General features: G+C 41.9%; 1 protein-coding gene across 2 annotated transcripts in view; it reads left to right on the top strand.

Annotated features, from left to right (window-relative positions):
* Window positions 1–18301, top strand: part of LOC106613480 (adhesion G protein-coupled receptor D2) — a 149178-nt gene that overhangs the window by 78176 nt on the left and 52701 nt on the right. The window contains exon 19 of one of the 2 annotated variants that reach the window (XM_082956690.1): window positions 2971–3786. The exons of the other annotated variant lie outside the window; for it this stretch is intronic. Within the exon in view, the coding sequence (XP_082812816.1) occupies window positions 2971–3023 (53 nt within the window). The 3' untranslated portion in view covers window positions 3024–3786. Of the gene's footprint in view, window positions 1–2970; window positions 3787–18301 lie in introns of those variants that run through there. 2 annotated transcript variants of the gene reach the window in all.

Here is an 18301-nt window from a genome sequence, read left to right as displayed (position 1 = left end):
ATGCAGTTCCCTGACCCGTGTATCACTGAGTGGAGTCAATGTAATTGAAGGGGGGAAAACACACATGATAACACACAACACAGCCATGCATGCACACACGCACATATGCACGCATGCACACACAAAGTATTTACGCACATGCACACACACATACACAAACACAACACAGACACACACACACAGCAGAGGAAAGTTTCTCAAAGCAGTAAAAAAAGGATGGTGGTTTAAAGCATCTCCTTTGTAAGTGACTCAAATACAGAGTCAAGCTGCTATATCTTGTCATTTCATTAAAGCGGCAATCTGGTATTCAAACAATTGCTCAGCCTGACACTTTTTTGGTAAACTGGCGAGGGATGGGTTCAAGGACTGACCATCTATGAGATCAAAATTATGTTTTAACCATGTTTTGAAGCTATACATTGTTTACACACAATGGAGTAAAATTAGCTCATATTTGGGGTTCTGACAGAGAAAAACAGTCTAACTAAGCTCATGAGGCATTTCTATGTTATATTTAAGCAATAAGGCCCGAGGGGGTGTGGTATATGGCCAATATACCATGGCTAAGGGCTGTTCTTATGCACGACGCAACACGAAGTGCTAGGACACAGCCCTTAGCCGTGTTATTTTGGCCATATATCACAAACCCCCGAGGTGCCTCTTTGCTATTATAAACTGGTTACCAACATAATCAGAGCAGTGAAAATAAATGTTTTGTCATACCCGTGGTATACGGTCTGATATACCACAGCTTTCAGCCAATCAGCATTAAGTGCTTGAGCCAGTTTATAATCAATCAAGAATAAGTCCAAAAATGGATGTTGCAATCACAGATTGCACCTTGAATATTATACATACAATGCCTTCAGAAAGTATTTATACCCTTTGAATTATTCCACATTTTGTCGTTACAAGCTGAATTCAAAATTAATAAAAACACTTCTTTTTTTTACCCATCTACACACATTACCCCATAATGAAAACATGTTTGACAATTTATTTTGCTAATTTATTGAAACTGAAATACAGAAATATCTCATTTACATACAGTACCAGTCAAAAGTTTGGACACACCTACTCATTCAAGGGTTTTTCTTTATTTTTTACTATTTTCTACGTTGTAGAATAATAGTGAAGACATCAACATGATGAAATAACATTTATGGAATCATGTAGTAACCAAAAAAGAATTACAAATCCAAATATATTTTGTATTTGATATTCTTCAAAGTAGCCACCCTTTGCCTTGATGACAGCTTTGCACACTCTTGGCAACCAGCTTCATGAGGAATTGTTTTCTAACAGTCTTGAAGGATTTCCCACATATGCTGAGCATTTGTTGGCTGCTTTTCCTTCGCTCTGCGGTCCAACTCATCCCAAACAATCTCAATTGGGTTGAGGTCGGGTGATTGTGGAGGCCAGGTCATCTGATGTAGCACTCCCATCACTCTCCTTGGTCAAATAGCCCTTACACAGCCTAGAGGAGTGTTTTAGGTCATTGTCCTGTTGAAAAAGAAATTATAGTCCCACTAAGCGCAAACTGGATGGGATGGCTGCAGAATCCTGTGCAGAATCCGCTGCAGAATCCTGTGGTAGCCATGCTGGTTAAGTGTGCCTTGAATTCTAAATAAATCACTGACAGTGTCACCAGCAAAGCACCCCCACACCATCACATCTCATCCTCCATACTTCACGGTGGGAATCACATATGCGGGGATCATCCGTTCATCCTACCAAGACATGGCAGTTGGAGACAAAAATCTCAAATTTGGACTCGTCAGACCAAAGGACAGATTTCCACCAGTCTAATGTCCATTGCTTGTGTTTCTTGGCCCAAACAAGTCTCTTCTTATTGGTGTCCTTTAGTAGTGGTTTCTTTGCAGCAATTTGACCATTAAGGCCTGATTCACGCAGTATCCTCTGAACAGTTGATGTTGAGATGTGTCTGTTACCTGAACTTTGTGAACATTTATTTGGGCTGCAATCTGAGGTGCTGTTAACTCTAATGAACATATCCTCTACAGCAGAAGTAACTCTGGGTCTTCCTTTCCTGTGGTGGTCCTCATGAGATCCAGTTTCATCATAGCGTTTGATGGTTTTTGCGACTGCACTTAAAGAAATGTTCCGTATTGACTGACCTTCATGTCTTAAAGTAATGATGGACTGTCGTTTCTCTTTGCTTATTTGAGCTGTTCTTGCCATAATGTGGACTTGGTCTTTTACCAAATAGGGCTATCTTCTGTATACCACCCCTACCTTGTCACAACACAACTGATTGGCTCAAACATATTAAGAAAGAAAGAAATTCCACAAATTAACTAGGCACACCTATTAATTGAGATGCATTCCAGGTGACTACCTCATGAAGCTGGTTGAGAGAATGCCAAGAGTGTGCAAAGCTGTCATCAAGGCAAAGTGTGGCTACTTTGAAGAATCTCAAATATAAAATATATTTTGATTTGTTTAACACTTTTTTAGTGACTACATATGTGTTATTTCATAGTTTTGATGTCTTCACTATTATTCTACAATGTAGAAAATAGTAGAAATAAAGAAAATGAGTAGGTGTGTCCGAACTTTTGACTGGTACTGTAAGTATTCACACCTTTGAGTCAATACTTTGTAGAAGGACTTTTTGCACTGATTACATCTGTGAGTCTTTCTGGGTAAATTTTTCCACTCCTGGATTGTGCAACATTTTCCCTTTATTCTTGAGAAAATTCTTCAAGCTCTGTCAAATTGGTTGTTGTAAGTCAATACTGTAACTAGGCCACTTTGGAACATTCACTGTGTCACGCCCTGATCTGTTTCACCTGTCCTTGTGATTGTCTCCACCCCTTCCAGGTATCGCTTATTTTCCCCAGTGTATTTATCCCTGTGTTTCCTGTCTCTCTGTGCCAGTTCGTCTTGTATGTTTCCAAGTCAACTAGCGTTTTTCCCGTTCTGCTTTTTGCATTCTCCTTTTTCTAGTCCTCCCGGTTTTGACCCTTGCCTGTTTCTGGACTTTGTACCCGCCTGCCTGACCATTCTGCCTGCCTTGACCACGAGCCTGTCTGCCACTCTGTACCTCCTGGACTCTGATCTGGTTTAGACCTTTTTGCCTGTCCGCGACCATTCTCTTGCCTACCCCTTTGGATTAATAAACATTGTAAGACTCCAACCATCTGCCTCCTGTGTCTGCATTTGGGTCTCGCCTTGTGCCTTGATACACTGTCTTTGTAAGCAACTCAAGTGTAGATTTGGCCATGTGTTTTATTTTTAATTTGAACCTTTATTTAACTAGGCAATTCAGTTCAGAAAAAAATCTTCTTTTCAATGATGGCCTACCGGGGAACAGTGGGTTAACCTCTCTGGTATCATTGGGACGCTAGCGTCCCACCTCGACAACAGCCAGTAAAATTGCAGGGCGCCAAATTCAAACAGAAATCCCATAATTAAAATTCCTCAAACATACATGTATTATACACCATTTTAAAGAAACTTCTTGTTAATCCAACCACAGTGTCCGATTCAAAAAGGCTTTACGGCGAAAGCACACCATGCGATTATGTTAGGACAGCGCCTAGCCACAAGAAACCATACAGACATTTTCCAGCCAAGGAGAGGACTCACAAAAGTCAGAAATAGCAATTAAATGAATCACTAACCTTTGATTTTCATCTGGTGGCACTCCCAGGACTCCGTTACACAAATGTTCAATAAAGTCCCTCTTTATGTCCAAAAACCTCAGTTTCAATTGGCGCGTTATTTTCAGTAATGCATTGTCTCAAATAACATCCGGTGAAATTGCAGAGAGCCAAATCAAATTACAGAAATGCTCATCAACATTGATGAAAGATACAAGTGTTATACATAGGATTAAAGATAAACGTCTTGTTAATCCCGCCACTGTGTCAGATTTCAAAAAGGCTTTATGGCGAAAGCACACCAAGCGATTATGTTAGGACAGCGCCTAGCCACAAAACACCATACAGACATTTTCCAGCCAAGGAGAGGACTCAGAAATAGTGATTAAATGAATCACTTACATTTGATCTTCATCTGGTGGCACTCCCAGGACTCCATGTTACACAATAAATGTTCATTTTGTTCGATAATGTCCCTCTTTATGTCCAAAAACCTCAGTTTTGTTGGTGCGTTTAGTTCAGTAATCCAAAGGCACAAAGCGCGCTCTCAACATCTAGACGAAAAGTTAAAAAAGTTTAATTTGGGCATGCTTTTCATCCAAAATTCCGAATGCTGGCCCCTACCCTAGTGAAGTTAACTGCCTTGTTCAGGGGCAGAACGACAGATTTTTTACCTTGTCAGCTCAGCGTTTCGATCCAGCAACCTTTCGGTTACTGGCCCAACAGTCTAATTACTAGGCTACTAGGTTATTGTGTTTTAAGTTAAGGTGAATTCATCTTCCAGTGTCTTGTGGAAAACAGACTGAACCAGGTTTTCCTCTAGGATTATGCCCCAGTCCTTAACGATTGCAAGCACACCCATAACATGATGCAGCCACCACTATGCGTGAAAATATGGAGAGTGGTACTCAGTAATGCATTGTGTTGGATTCGCCCCAAACATACTACTTTGTATTGAGGACAAAAAGTGAATTGCTTTGCCACACTTTTTGCAGTATTAATTTAGTGCATTGTTACTAACAGGATGCATGTTTTGGAATCTTTTTATTCTGTACAGGCTTCCTTCTTTTCCCTCTGTCAATTAGGTTAGAATTGTGGAGTAACTACAATGTTGATCCATCCTCAGTTTTCTGGAATGCCTCAGCGGTTTCCTTCCTCTCCGGCAACTGAGTTAGGAAGGATGCCTATACCTTTGTAGTGACTGGATGTATTAATACACCATCCAAAGTGTAATTATACTAAACAAAAATATAAACGCCGCATGCAACAATTTCAAAGGTTTTACTGAGTTACAGTTCATATGAGGAAATCAGTCAATTGAAATAAATTCATTCGGCCCTAATCTATTGATTTCACATGGCTGGGAATACAGATATGCATCTGTTGGTCACAAATAACTTTTAAAAAAAAATGGGCCTTACAATGGGCCACAGGATCTCATCATGGTATTTCTTTGCATTGAAATTGCCATCGATTAAATGCAATTGTGTTTGTTGTCCGTAGCTTATGCCTGCTCTTACCATAACCCCACGACACCATACACGTGGTCTGCGGTTGTGAGGCCAGTTGGACTTACTGCCAAATTCTCTAAAACGATGTTGGAGGCGGCTTATGGTAGAGAATTGAACATAACATTTTCTGGCATCAGCTCTGGTGGCCATTCCTGCAGTCAGCATGCCAATTGCACGCTCCCTCAAAACTTGATACATCTGTTGCATTGTGTTGTGTGACAAAACTGCACATTTTAGAGTGGCCTTTTATTGTCCACAGGTGCACCTGTGTAATGCCGTTTAATCAGCTTATTGATATGCCACACCTCAGGTGGATGGATTAGCTTGGCAAAGGAGAAATGCTCACTAATAGGGATGTTAACAAATTTCTAAACTATTATTGCACACGGTGAGCCCATGCAACTTACAGTATTATGTGACTTGTCCATCAGTTACAGCAAGCGAGGGGGCCCACAAAATGCAGCCGAGGCCAATTTTATTTAATTATTTGTGAAGCACAAACATAAATATTGTTTGTCAGCCGTTATTATCCAGCTAATTTCTTGTGCGGCACCACCTCCCATATCAATGTGCTCCGCTCTGCATGATTGAGCGTCTAGTGAGCTTTGCGCTAGCATTGTACTCTACTGCTCTGCTTTACTCTACTGTATGCATATGTAATGCTCAGCGGAGCCCCAGCGCTCGCACAACCACTCTAACTAATCGTCTTGACGAGCCCGCCCATAATCCAACGCAACATGAGCAATGATTGAATATTTGTTTTTAATACCGGGCCATTTTTTAAAATCGTCGGCAAGTAGTGGGTAGGGCACCCCCCTGACCGCCAAGGGACCATTGGAACTAGATAATGTGAGGAGGACACGGAGAGAGGGAGAGAGAGAGAGAGAGAGAGGGGGGGGGGGGGAGGGAGGGAGGGAGAGAGAGAGAGACAGGGTGTTGAAGGATGGAGTTTAACGAATGAAAAAGAGAGATAGATAGAGAGCGAGCGAGGAGAGATGAGGTTGATTGTGTGCACTGTCTGTGGGTGTTGTTGTATTGTGCATATAGTACGTACGAGCTGAGCTCTAAGGAAGTGTAAAGTGCAGCGATCTATAACTCTATTTAACAGAATGAACATTACCCAATACCAAGACATTTTATCCAAAAACCTGCTTTGGCTCTAGCAGGAGGCTGACACAAGTGGATTTTCCAGTAAGACAATAACCCCGAGCACTAATCAACATCCACAAAGGAATGGTTAATTGATCACAAAATAAAAGTCTCAGTCTCAGGACTTGAACCACATTGAAAACCTGTGGTTTGAGTTGAAGAGAGCAGTCCATAAGTGCAGGCGAAGGATATCAAGGATCTGGGAAAGATTCTATTTGAAAGAATAGTCTAAGATCCCTCCCAACGTGATCTCCAATCCCATAAAACATTTTCGAAAAATTCTGTGTCGTTATCCTCACGAAATTGTTGGCATCCTTGAAATAAGTAATACGAATACTGAGTTATATTGTATGCAATTTTTTTTCAATTATGGTATACTAATACAATTGCTCAGAGAAAGAGATTTTGTTTAACAGGTAATCAAAAAAAATATCACGTGTGATGTTCATACAGAGAGGCACTGTTGACCTGTTTCAGGGTTTTCACAACTTTTTGTTTAATATTACTGTAGGAATATCATATAATTCTATAAGTTCTAATAGAAAATGTTTTTCTAAAATAACAGTGTTAAGTCAATATAAACAAGGGTTCTAATGGTCAGATTTTCTCCTCTAGCATCTGTTGTTCCCTTTTATTTGTGCACCACAGTTTTGGAAAGCTGTTTTACTTATAATACTCAATGTTGTTGTTTCACCTCCCCCTTATTTTAATGGACTTACTGAAAGTCAATGTTTCTTAGAGCAACTATAAAAACCCTAAATAACAACTGTGAAAGTGACGAAACAAAAGTGAATTCCTTTCTACAGAAATATTGAAGATTTGTGCATTGTCCCTGGCCAATAATAAATCAAATAAAGTCAGTCAAGGGTATGCTTCCCTAATGGCCCCCTATTTCCTATATAGTGCAATACTGTTAACCAGGGCCCATAGGTCTCTGGTCAAAAGTAGTGCACTATATAGGGAATAGGGTGCCATTTGTGTATGCAACTTAAGTGAAGTTGTCAGTGCGCAGCCTGCCAGGATTCTATCCACATAGCACTCTAGTAAAAAGTAGTACACTATATTGGGTGTAGGGGGCCATTTGGGACTCAGCCTAAGTCAAGTTGTCAGTGCGCAGCCTGCCATGATCTGATCCCTAGTGCTGTCTGTCGTCTCTGGGTACAGGCCCATCTCCTGTAGGTGAAGGAGAAACCATATGGCTGTACTGCTAACATCTGACTCGCCCCCCTCTTAACATGTGTTTCTCAGCATCAGCTGCAATTAGGGGCCTACCATTGCGTCTAAATAAAGGGGCTCGTCTCTCTATTGCATGCAGCCGCAGATTACCCCCAGAGCTCCCCACCAACACCAATGTGGTGCATGGGGATGGGGGGATGACTTCTCCTCCTCCATCCCTCTTTCATTCCCTCCCTCCTGGCCCGCTGCTTGTCACACACGTTTAGCCTGATTCATTGACACGCCACAGGATCTGGGGCCTCCCAAAACGCCCCAGAGACAATGACAGCATCACCTTCTCTCCTTCAAACTCATCTGAAGTACACCTTTTTAGTCCTCGTTCACCTTGTTCAAACAAAAGCTGCATGTGGAGGTATCCGGAACATTTCTGTTTGTGTGATCATTAGCACAATATTGATGTTGTGAAGCTAAAAGGAACACCAGAGCGCTCTCTCGCTGTTTTTCTGCCTCACTGTGGGAATTTCCATATACCGGTTTTGATTGAATAGCGGCAGTAACGGGGTAAAGTTATCGTTTCCAGCTAGCCATAACATAGCATCGTGATTCTTAATCCGCCGTATTGGTTTAGCCTGTTTTCTGTTTCGTCTGCTGTGTTCCAGCAAGGTTAGTTTGTCACCCTATCACAGAAATAAGAGAGTGTATTGAAGTGTACTACCAATTTTTATTAGTCAGGTTTTACTAATTTGATTTATACTGTAGCTCTTGAAAGACGATAACTTCAAACGTCATTGACGCTTTTCCGTGTTTATCCGTGTAAAAACAGAAATGCTATGTTTTCAATTACTGATTCCAGTTGGAAAAACAGCTGGGCACATCTATCCAGGTATATGCTCCTATTTTCTTAAGGAATGAGTTGTTACATTGGGGATTGGCATCACATCGATAATTGCACTAGCAGAATTACAGACACCAGCAAACCCTGGTGCGGCGAGAGGGAGGTGTACTCTCCATGGTGGCTTATGGTCAACGTCTCGCTGATGCAAAGTGATGTGTACTAATTCTACATCTGGTCAAACAAAACAGGCCCCAGAAGTTCAGCCAATGCAAAAATCACTTCCCTTTCTCTCTTCCTTTCCTTCTTTCCTCCTGCCCTCTCTTTATTCAAGCCATTTATGCATCTTTATTCATTTTTCTCCCATCCACAATGATTGACAAATAACTGGGGGTGACCTTGAAGGTTGTATGCTTTGAGCTTTAGCTTGCTCAGCCTTTGTTTAGTGGATCTGTGCCGCTGTATCAGGGCCTTGTCATTTGGACTGAGGCTTTGAGGACTTGATTGTAGCCTACAGTCTAAATACCCAAACAAACTGCTGGGGCCAAAATGTGCTATTGGTTTGCTGTGTATTTACATTCCTTCCTTCTTCTCACTCTGTCTTTCTACATCTCTCTCTCTTCTATGTTTCGCTTTCTCTCTCTCATCTCTCTCTTGTCTCTCTATCTCTCCCATCTTTTCCTCTCTCTGTCTCTTCTCACTCCCTTCTCCGCTCCCTCTTATCTCTGAATGGCACATGCAGGATCTCTGGCCTAGAGTCATATGTTTACACGAAAACCAGTTTGGGGGAAGAAATTACGTTTTGAGATGTCAATTTAGGAATTCCATATTCTTAATTTCCTTTTTGCTTGGGGCCGTATTATGTGAAATCTGTAATTCATTCTGAGGTGAACTTTAACTCTGGCACCCGCATGTTCTTGCGCTCATGCTCCGGCACTTCATATTTATCAGACACACAGCCAATGAACAAAGGAAAAGCTGAAATATTGAACGCGTGTTGTCGCTCTTAGGGCGCTTTAAGTGTGAATGTTTATGCATATGCACTCGACTGTTTCAAAGCGTGCCGGGTTCCAAATGTGTTTTCCTACTCGTTTCGCATACGGCTTGCTTGAGCAAAGTCGGGGACAGAAATCTATTCATAATTCAAAGAAACAACAACGGCGAGTTGAAAGCTATAACAAATTGGAGGGAAAAGTTGAATTTGTATCTTCTTAGGAGGCTGACTCCATAATACATACTGCTCCCACTGTGTGGTAATGGGATATATGATGGATGGCCAACCAGCATAGACTCCCATTCCTTCTCTTTGCTATTCATCTGTTTATCTATTTATTCATTTCTTCCGTCATCCAGTGAGACCCAGACTAACTGTGGATTTGGCCCAGGCTCTGGAGGGTTCGCCGTAAGTGGCCTAAAAGGTATATTTCACCCAAATTACACAATGACATATTGGTTTCTGTACTCTGTTAGCAGCCTATGCAGTAAGATGTCAGCAATCCATACTTTGGTTTTGTGTACCTGGCCACTGTCTTCAAATGTGTCACTTTGTAATTTGGGTGAACTATCCCTTTAACATGGTTGTTTATCAAAAGAAGGATGGATGCTACAATTTACTATAGATCCTGTAGGGCGTTTTGGTGTTGATTGATGTCATTGGTGGCACAAGGTGCAGTGTGGCTTTGGCTTCCTCAAAGCAGATTTGATGTGGTTGTTGTTAGCCCATAAGTTAAAGGTACAACTGCCTCCACTAACCTATTGTGCCAAACAACACCCCTTGGCTGTGGTATAAACTTTAATACTTTGTTGAAATACAGTACATTAACAATCAATGTCGAGACATTGTACCTGTCTTGTAGATTATGCACTCTAAAAAAAATGTACTTTAGAAGAGTATACTGTACATACACCACTACAACCAGACCAGTTGTTTCTCAAGATGTCGCTCTAGCTAGGCAACCTCGACCTAAAGAAGTGAAATTCCTGATTTTACCTGGATTATGTTGGAGAGGCTTACATTAAAGAACACCCTCTGTGTTCTGTTGGACAGGTAACTCTTTATCCACAATATAGCAGGGGGTGTGAAGCCATAACACGTTTCTTTTCCCAGAAGCAGACTATGATCGATAATGTCAAAAGCCATCCTGAAGTCTAACAAAACAGCCCCCACAATCTTTTTATCATCAGCCCATCATCAGTCTTTTGTGTAAGTGCTGTGCTTGTTGAATGTCCTTGCCTATAAGCGTGCTGAAAGTCTGTTGTCAATTTGTTTACTGTAAAATAGCTACTTTTTTTTTTCAAAAGTTTAGTAAGGGTTGGTAACAGGCTGATTGGTTAGCTATTTGAGCCAGTAAAGGGGCTTTACTATTCTTGCGTAGCGGAATTACTTTTGCTTCGCTCCAGGCCTGAGGGCACACACTTTCTAGTAGGCTTTGATTGAAGATATGCCAAATAGGAGTGGCAATATCGTCCGCTATTATCCTCAGTCATTTTCCATCCAAGTTGTCAGAACCTGGTGGCTTATCATTGTTGATAGACAACAATACTTTTTTCACCTCTTCCACACTCACTTTACGGATTTCAAAATTACGATGCTTGTCTTTCATAATTTGTTCAGTTATACTGTACTTGGATGTGTAGTGTCAGCGTTTGTTGCTGGCATGTTTGCTAATCTTGACAATGAAAAAAATCATTAAAGTAGATGGCAACATCAGTGGGTTTTGCGCTGAATGAGCCATCTGATTCAATGAATGAGTATTGCCTTTTTGCCCAAAATTTCATTTAAGGTGCTCCAAAGCTTTTTACTATTATTCTTTATATAATTAATCTTTGTTTCATAGTATAGTTTCATCTTCTTTTTATTCAGATTAGTCACATGATTTCTCAATTTGCAGTATGTTTTTGAATCGGTTGTGTCAAGTGCAGCAGCTACTGTAGTTGCTCCTCATTACACACATACAGACCTGCAAATATTATTTAAATCATCAACAGAAGAATTACTACAAAACTTATTGTATGATCTCTTATACATTATGTTAGGCCAAGCCTTAGGAACTTTGTTTTTCCTAGATATGGCTACTATATTATGATCACTACATCCATAGGATTTGGATACTGCTTTAAAGCTCATTTCTGCAGCTTTAGTAAAGATGTGATAAATACATGTTGATGATTTCATTGCTGTGCTGTTTGTAACTACCATTGTAGGTTGACTGACACTGGTTACAGTTTGAAGCTTTTTGTTGAGTGGGCAGCTTGATAAAAGCCAGTCAATATTGAAATCACACAGAAAATATACAGTTGAAGTCGAAAGTTTACATACACTTAGGTTGGAGTCATTAAAACTCATTTTTCAACCACTCCACAAATTTCTTGTTAACAAACTATAGTTTTGGCAAAGTTGGTTAGGACATCTACTTTGTGCATGACACAAGTCATTTTTCCAACATTTGTTTACAGACAGATTATTTCACTTATAATTCACTGTATCACAATTCCAGTGGGTCAGAAGTTTACATACACTAAGTTGACTGTGCCTTTAAACAGCTTGGAAAATTCCAGAAAATTATGTCATGGCTTTCGAAGCTTCTGATAGGCTAATTGACTTTGGTGTGAAAAGTGCAACTCAATCCCAGGACAAGAGCAAAGGACCTTGTGAAGATGCTGGAGGAAACAGGTACAAAAGTATCTATATCCACAGCAAAACGAGTCCTATATCGACATACCCTGAAAGGCTGCTCAGCAAGGAAGAAGCCACTGCTCCAAAACCGCCATAAAAAAGCCAGACTATGTTTTGCAACTGCATATGGGGACAAAGATCATACTTTTTGGATAAATGTCCTCTCGTATAATGAAACAAAAATAGAACTGTTTGGCCATAATCACCATCGTTATGTTTGGAGGGAAAAGGGGGAGGCTTGCAACCCGAAGAACACCATCCCAACCGTGAAGCATGGGGGTGGCAGCATCATGCTGGGGGGGTGCTTTGCTGCAGGAGGGACTGGTGCACTTCACAAAATAGATGGCATCATGAGGAAGGACAATTATGTGGATATATTGAAGCAACATCTCAAGACATCAGTCTGGAATTTAAAGCATGGTCGCAAATGGGTCTTCCAAATGGACAATGACCCCAAGCATACTTCCAAAGTTGTGGCAAAATGTCTTAAGGACAACAAAGTCAAGGTATTGGAGTGGCCATCACAAAGCCCTGACCTCAATCCTATAGAACATTTGTGGGCAGAACTGAAAAAGCGTGTCCGAGCAGGGAGGCCTACAAACCTGACTCAGTTACACCAACTCTGTCAGGAGGAATGGGCCAAAATTCACCCAACTTATTGTGGGAAGCTTGTGGAAGACTACCCGAAATGTTTGACCAAAATTTAAACAATTTAAAGGCAATGCTACCAAATACTAATTGAGTGTATGTACACTTCTAACCAACTGGGAATGTGATAAAAGCTGAAATAAATAATTCTCTCTACTATTATTCTGACATTTCACAACCTTAAATAAAGTGGTGTTCCTAACTGACCTAATACACGGAATTTTTACTAGCAATAAATGTCAGGAATTGTGAAAAACTGAGTTTAAATGTATTTGGCTAAGGTGTATGTAAACTTCCGACTTCAACTGTACATCTCTGTTGATATCACGTACATTATCAAGCATTTCACACATGTTATCCAGATACTGACTGTTAGCACTTGGTGGTCTATAGCGGCTTCCCACAATAATGGGCTTTAAGTGAGGCAGATGAACCTGTAGCCATATTACTTCCACAGTATTTAACATGAGATCATCTATACGCTTTACAGGAATGTGGTTCTGAATATACACCGCAACACCACCCACATTGACATTTCTGTCTTTTTTGTAGATGTTATAAGCATGTATTGCTACCACTGTATCATCAAAGGTATTATCTAAGTGAGTTTCAGAGATAGTCAGAACATGAATGTCATCTGTCAAGTTATTGATTTCATTAACCTAGTTTCTTAGGCTACATATGTTAGTGTGGGATATTTTTTTAGCACTTATTGGATGCTTGATTGTTTTTATTGCTTCACTGGGAGTCTTATCAGAATTAGACATGCTCATGTTATTTATGTTTGAGCTGATAGTGCAGGATGAGCCGACCACAGTGGACTTCCTACTAGGGCACTCTGCGTCAGTGCTAAAAGTATAACTCTGGTTCATAGGCACAATAGTTGTAGGCTCAACAGAGGCAAAAACCTCCAGGTCTCCCTCATCTTCAACCTTGTTTTTGCTCCCAATCAAGGGCGTTGCTCAGGGACCCGTGTTGTCCCCCGCTCCCTTACCACTCCCCTGGGGGTGACCTCTCACGTCCCGCCCGCACCGCTGCTTGTACAGGCCCCTGGGAGATGGAGGGGTGGGGGGTGGGGGGGGGGGGGCAGGTATAGCATAGAGGCAAGGTGACAGCACTCTAAACCAATGGCACATCAAGACACTTCTTCCCCGGGCAGCAGGACCGTAGATCAGGACAGGGAGGATGGCGGAGCGACTGAGGGTGACAGGGGAATAACATCCCTTTCTCCTCAATCGACAGGGACCATAACTCCTGCTTCTCCAGGGACAGATTGAGAAAGGCAATAGCCAGGGGCTGTGAAGCACGGATGCTTAGGAGAATTGAAAGTTAAAGAAGCAGCGGTTGGGACTTTTTGTTATTTTTATTTTTTTTGTCCCTTTTTTATGAAAATATAAAAAAATCCTTATAAAACTATCGAACAATAAATCCTGTGCGTTCTTGCACCCCCCCAAAAAATAAAAAAGCATTATTTTATATACACTGAGTGTACAAAACATTAAGAACACCTCCCTAATATTGAGTTGCACCCCCCCCCTTTCACCCTCAGAACAGCCTCACTTCGTTGGGGCATGGACTCTACAAGATGTTGAAAGCGTTCCACTAGGGATGCTGGCCTGTGTTGATTCCAATGCTTCCCACGGTTGTGTCAAGTTGGTTGGATGCCCTTTCTTGATGCACATGGGAAACTGTTGAGCGTGAAAAACCCAGCAGCATTGCAGTTCTTGTATGTTTCAAAGTATTTTTTGCTACTTTTTGTTATCTACCATGCCTCTTAGATTATGTAGAGCAAGACCAGGATATTTGAACCAAACGGAGTTTCCTTCTGAAGCTTCATTTCCTGGTCCAGGCTTAGTGGTGTTGAAAATGTGATGCATTACATTTTCTGATTGTTATACTGCTTGGTGTGTTGTAGGGTATTGTATATTTTAGAGTACTGTGATGAGCTGGTACTAATGATAGTGCACTGTTATGAATCATTGTGTTACACGGTCTTGTGTCTCTCAGAGCCTATATGGTTACTGCTGCATCAGGCTCACACCATCTCTCCTTCTTCCTCTATCTATATCTCTCTCTCTCCCTTCCTCACTATCTCTCTCTTCCCCTCTGTCTTTCCTCCCGTCTCCTTCTCTTCCCCATCCCCGTCCTCTCCCCCCTATCTCCCTCTCCATCCTGCCTGAGGCGAGAGCCTCCTCCTTCTCCATGCATGGCCACTTTCCCCTGGGGAACAGCTTTTATTGACTGATCAATTTCACAGTAGCTTATTGAATGCCTTTTAATGGTTTCTTTATTTTCAATTATAATACACTGTGTCTCGCCTGACAACGTGGCAACCGACAACGACCCAATGTACTCGCCAGAGAGCAGCGAAATTCTGAAACCCCCATTTTGAGAAATTACGAATGTTTTATGTGTTCGTTGTAATGTGTTTGAGACTTTTATTGTCACCCTGTGATAATATTGTCCTAAACTGTGTGGGGCGAAAAAGATTGACTGGTTGAATAATACGCGAGTTATCGTTTGTCAAGATATTATACCAATGGTGATAATAAGGAAACACTACACAACAGAAAACATCAGTCAAATCACATTAGATGAATTAATATTTGTGCTGGTTGAGATGTAGGCCTAATACATTCCACCATAGAGTAGCTTGCGATTTCCAAGCCCAGTATGGTCACTGACTAGAAGAGGGGAAGGGTACATTTCAATGTGCGTTGGAGATTAATCGGCGGCATATAAAAAATTGGGATTATTACATTTAACTCGCCTCCAGGCACTGTCATCAAGTTGATGAAGGCAAACACCGATAGGTCTGGTAAATACAGTGGATTAAAAAAAAACTGCTAGAGTGTTAAGGTGTGTGTGTGTATATTGGATGGTGGGGATTGTGTTTGTGCGTGCCTGCCAGCCGACCAGGTTACCAGGCACCTGCTCCACTGAAGGTGAAAGAAGTGCTCACTTGAGCTCATTGAAAAGTAGATGTGACAGTAAATTTTTCAGCCTCCCGAGATGGGAGATCTTGTTATAGCAGTCAGGATGGGGGTCAGGGCAGTGGCTGTTGATGATTGAGGAAAAGAGAAGTAAATTCATTCTGCTTCAGGCACTTTGTCAAGTGCCAGTAGCTTACCGTTGAGAGCCACTCACCCATCACTGTGTTACGGCCCCAGAGGTCACCCTCCCGTCGTAAATCAGAGTCGCCTCGCCTCGGCTGCTAAACCTATTGCCTGCTCTCCTATTGCCGCTCCCCCTGCTCCTAGTGAAATGAAAAAGGAAGATCAGCCAAGCCCAAGTTGCTGCTGCTGTATTGAAGAACATAACAGGGGCATGCATGTAAAGAGATGACTGGGACTGGGAAAGAACTCTCTGGGAGCACTCCTCCACACCACATGTTGCTTCTGTTTCATAAAAGCCACCTCTCTTTTTTCGCTCTCTCGCTCTCTCTCTCAATTCAATTCAATGGGCTTTATTGGCATAAAAAACAACAACACATGATTACATTGCCAAAGCAAGTCTATCGGTCTCTCTTTTTCTCTCAGGGTACATATCGATCCTCACGTATCAAGTCATTAAAAAGTGTATTTTCTCAGTTTTTTCTTCTTTCTATTGTTTATGAAAATGAGGCAATTAATTGGTCTGTTTAAGTTGGAACAACCCGTTCCTGGTGGTTTATGATGTGTATAGAGTTTTTGCCGCCATTGCATCGCTGCAATTGCATTGCCATCAGTGACAATGTTTTTGATTACTCCTGACAAACCTCCTTGGAGTGTTAATTAAAAATGGTAGCAGATGCGCAGGTGTGGGAGATCATTAGGAGACACAGGGCCCCCTTGTTCACACACACACTTGTCTCGCCACACCCCAGCCCAGCGTGCACACGATTGCACACACACAGGCCTCCACAGCTCAGAGGAGAAGATATCAGGAAAGAAGAGAAGAGAAAAGGAACAGAGAGGGGAGGAGCAAGGGAGAGGGGTGAGAGGATGGAAGGACGGAAGATGAGAGAAAAGAGGGAGGGAAGAGGAGAAGGAAGGAGAAGAGGAGAGGAAACAGCGCTAACACCTTAATCTGCCAGACAACAGATAGAACCAAACCAGAAGCATATCCAAAACCAACTCAACCAGCAGGTGCCTTAATAACATACAACCGTCAATCCTACACACCTACAAACTGTTCTAGGATCAGCATTAGTCAGCCCTGCAGTATCCAGTATCTCTCACTTTGGGTTTCCATGTCTGAGTGATGGCGCTAAATGCCCCAACACAGCTGCAAGCAGCACGAAAGCTATCAGTGGTGTGTTTCTGAATCTCCCCCAAAGTGCGAAAGGTCTGATGATACTCAAACATGCAGTGTTAGTTTTTCTGGTGAAACGTAAGCTCCGTTCTACAGAAGGATTCCTTCATTTTTCAGACTGCTCGCACTGCCATCACGGCCCAGAGCTTTGGACCCAGCCAGGACTCGGGGCTGGCCTCAGGCAACTCTACATACAGACCTTCACAGGGTGACTCCAAACCAAACATCAAATGTACGAACGCAAACCCCCAAAAGGCTCCCTTTCTTTCAACCTGTTAATTGATATATTATGAAATTATTGAAATCTTGTGTGGCCATGTGCAAACATTTTTCTGGGATGGTGGGAAAGAGGGAGAGAGAGAGAAAGAGAGAGGAAAAGGGATCCGGTGTGTGTGTGCACTGCTGTTTTTAATATTCCTTCTTATTAGGGTGTGATTATCCTCCCACGCCTGGCTTCTCTCACATGATGACTGGAAGAGGAGCGGGGAGACCAGGAGAGAGGACCCTGAAAACCTGCGTTTTCACCTCTAACTTTACACTTTCATTTCAGCTTTTTCCTCAGTGAATCAGCCTTTTTTCTTAAAGTAACTGTGAATTCTGACTGCCAAATGACAAAGATAGTTGATTAAAAAAAGTATTTATAGAAAAATTGTGTCCGTAAAATAGCTATTTAAATATATGGATACTAGCCTACAATGGATGTTCAGGGTTTGTTTAAATATTAGGCAATTTTGAGTATTACTGCTCTTACATCCCTTGAGAAGAGTCATTGGTGTATTTGTTGATGGTATCATGCCAAACATTGTCGACGACCTCTGAAGACTCCCACCGTTTAACAGGCGCTAACATCAGCCGTAAGCGAACGGTTAGCCTTTTCCAGCATCTCTCTCCCAGGATGGTTATGCCTTTATGTTCGCCTCCTCTTCACGCATACACACACACTCGCGTCCAAAGGCCTCTCCAGTCAGCCGATGCGCTTCTGCCGCTGCTCCTCACCGCCTTCAACATACTCTGGCACAGTTTTGCTAACCTTTCAAATAGAAAATGGTCCCCAGTTCCACCCTTTGATGCAAATCGCCAGAGCAGGCTGGATACATGCCACTGAGGATGCTGGCGACCGTGCTATGATCTGACGGAATATTCCGTGCACCGAGAGAAGAAAAAAAATTTAAAGAAAAGGATGAAAAAGAGAGAGAAACAGGATGGAGGGAAGAGGAGAAGAAGAAGAAGAAAAAAGGCAGCGAGAAACTGCAGAGCAGGTCTCCGGGGCCCGACCAGGCACTTTGTATCGTACATATATCAGCTGTCAACCACGGGCTCTAAAGAGACACACAGAAACACAATGGAACTGACAGATGGTCCAAAACAAACCAAACCTGGTTTGATGCTA

The sequence above is a fragment of the Salmo salar genome, chromosome 10 (genome assembly GCF_965601325.2).
Source record: "Salmo salar chromosome 10, fSalSal1, whole genome shotgun sequence".
Classification (NCBI taxonomy): Eukaryota; Metazoa; Chordata; class Actinopteri; order Salmoniformes; family Salmonidae; genus Salmo; species Salmo salar.
The sequence above is the reverse complement of the archived record's forward strand: the minus strand, read 5'-3'. Positions and strand labels throughout refer to the sequence as shown.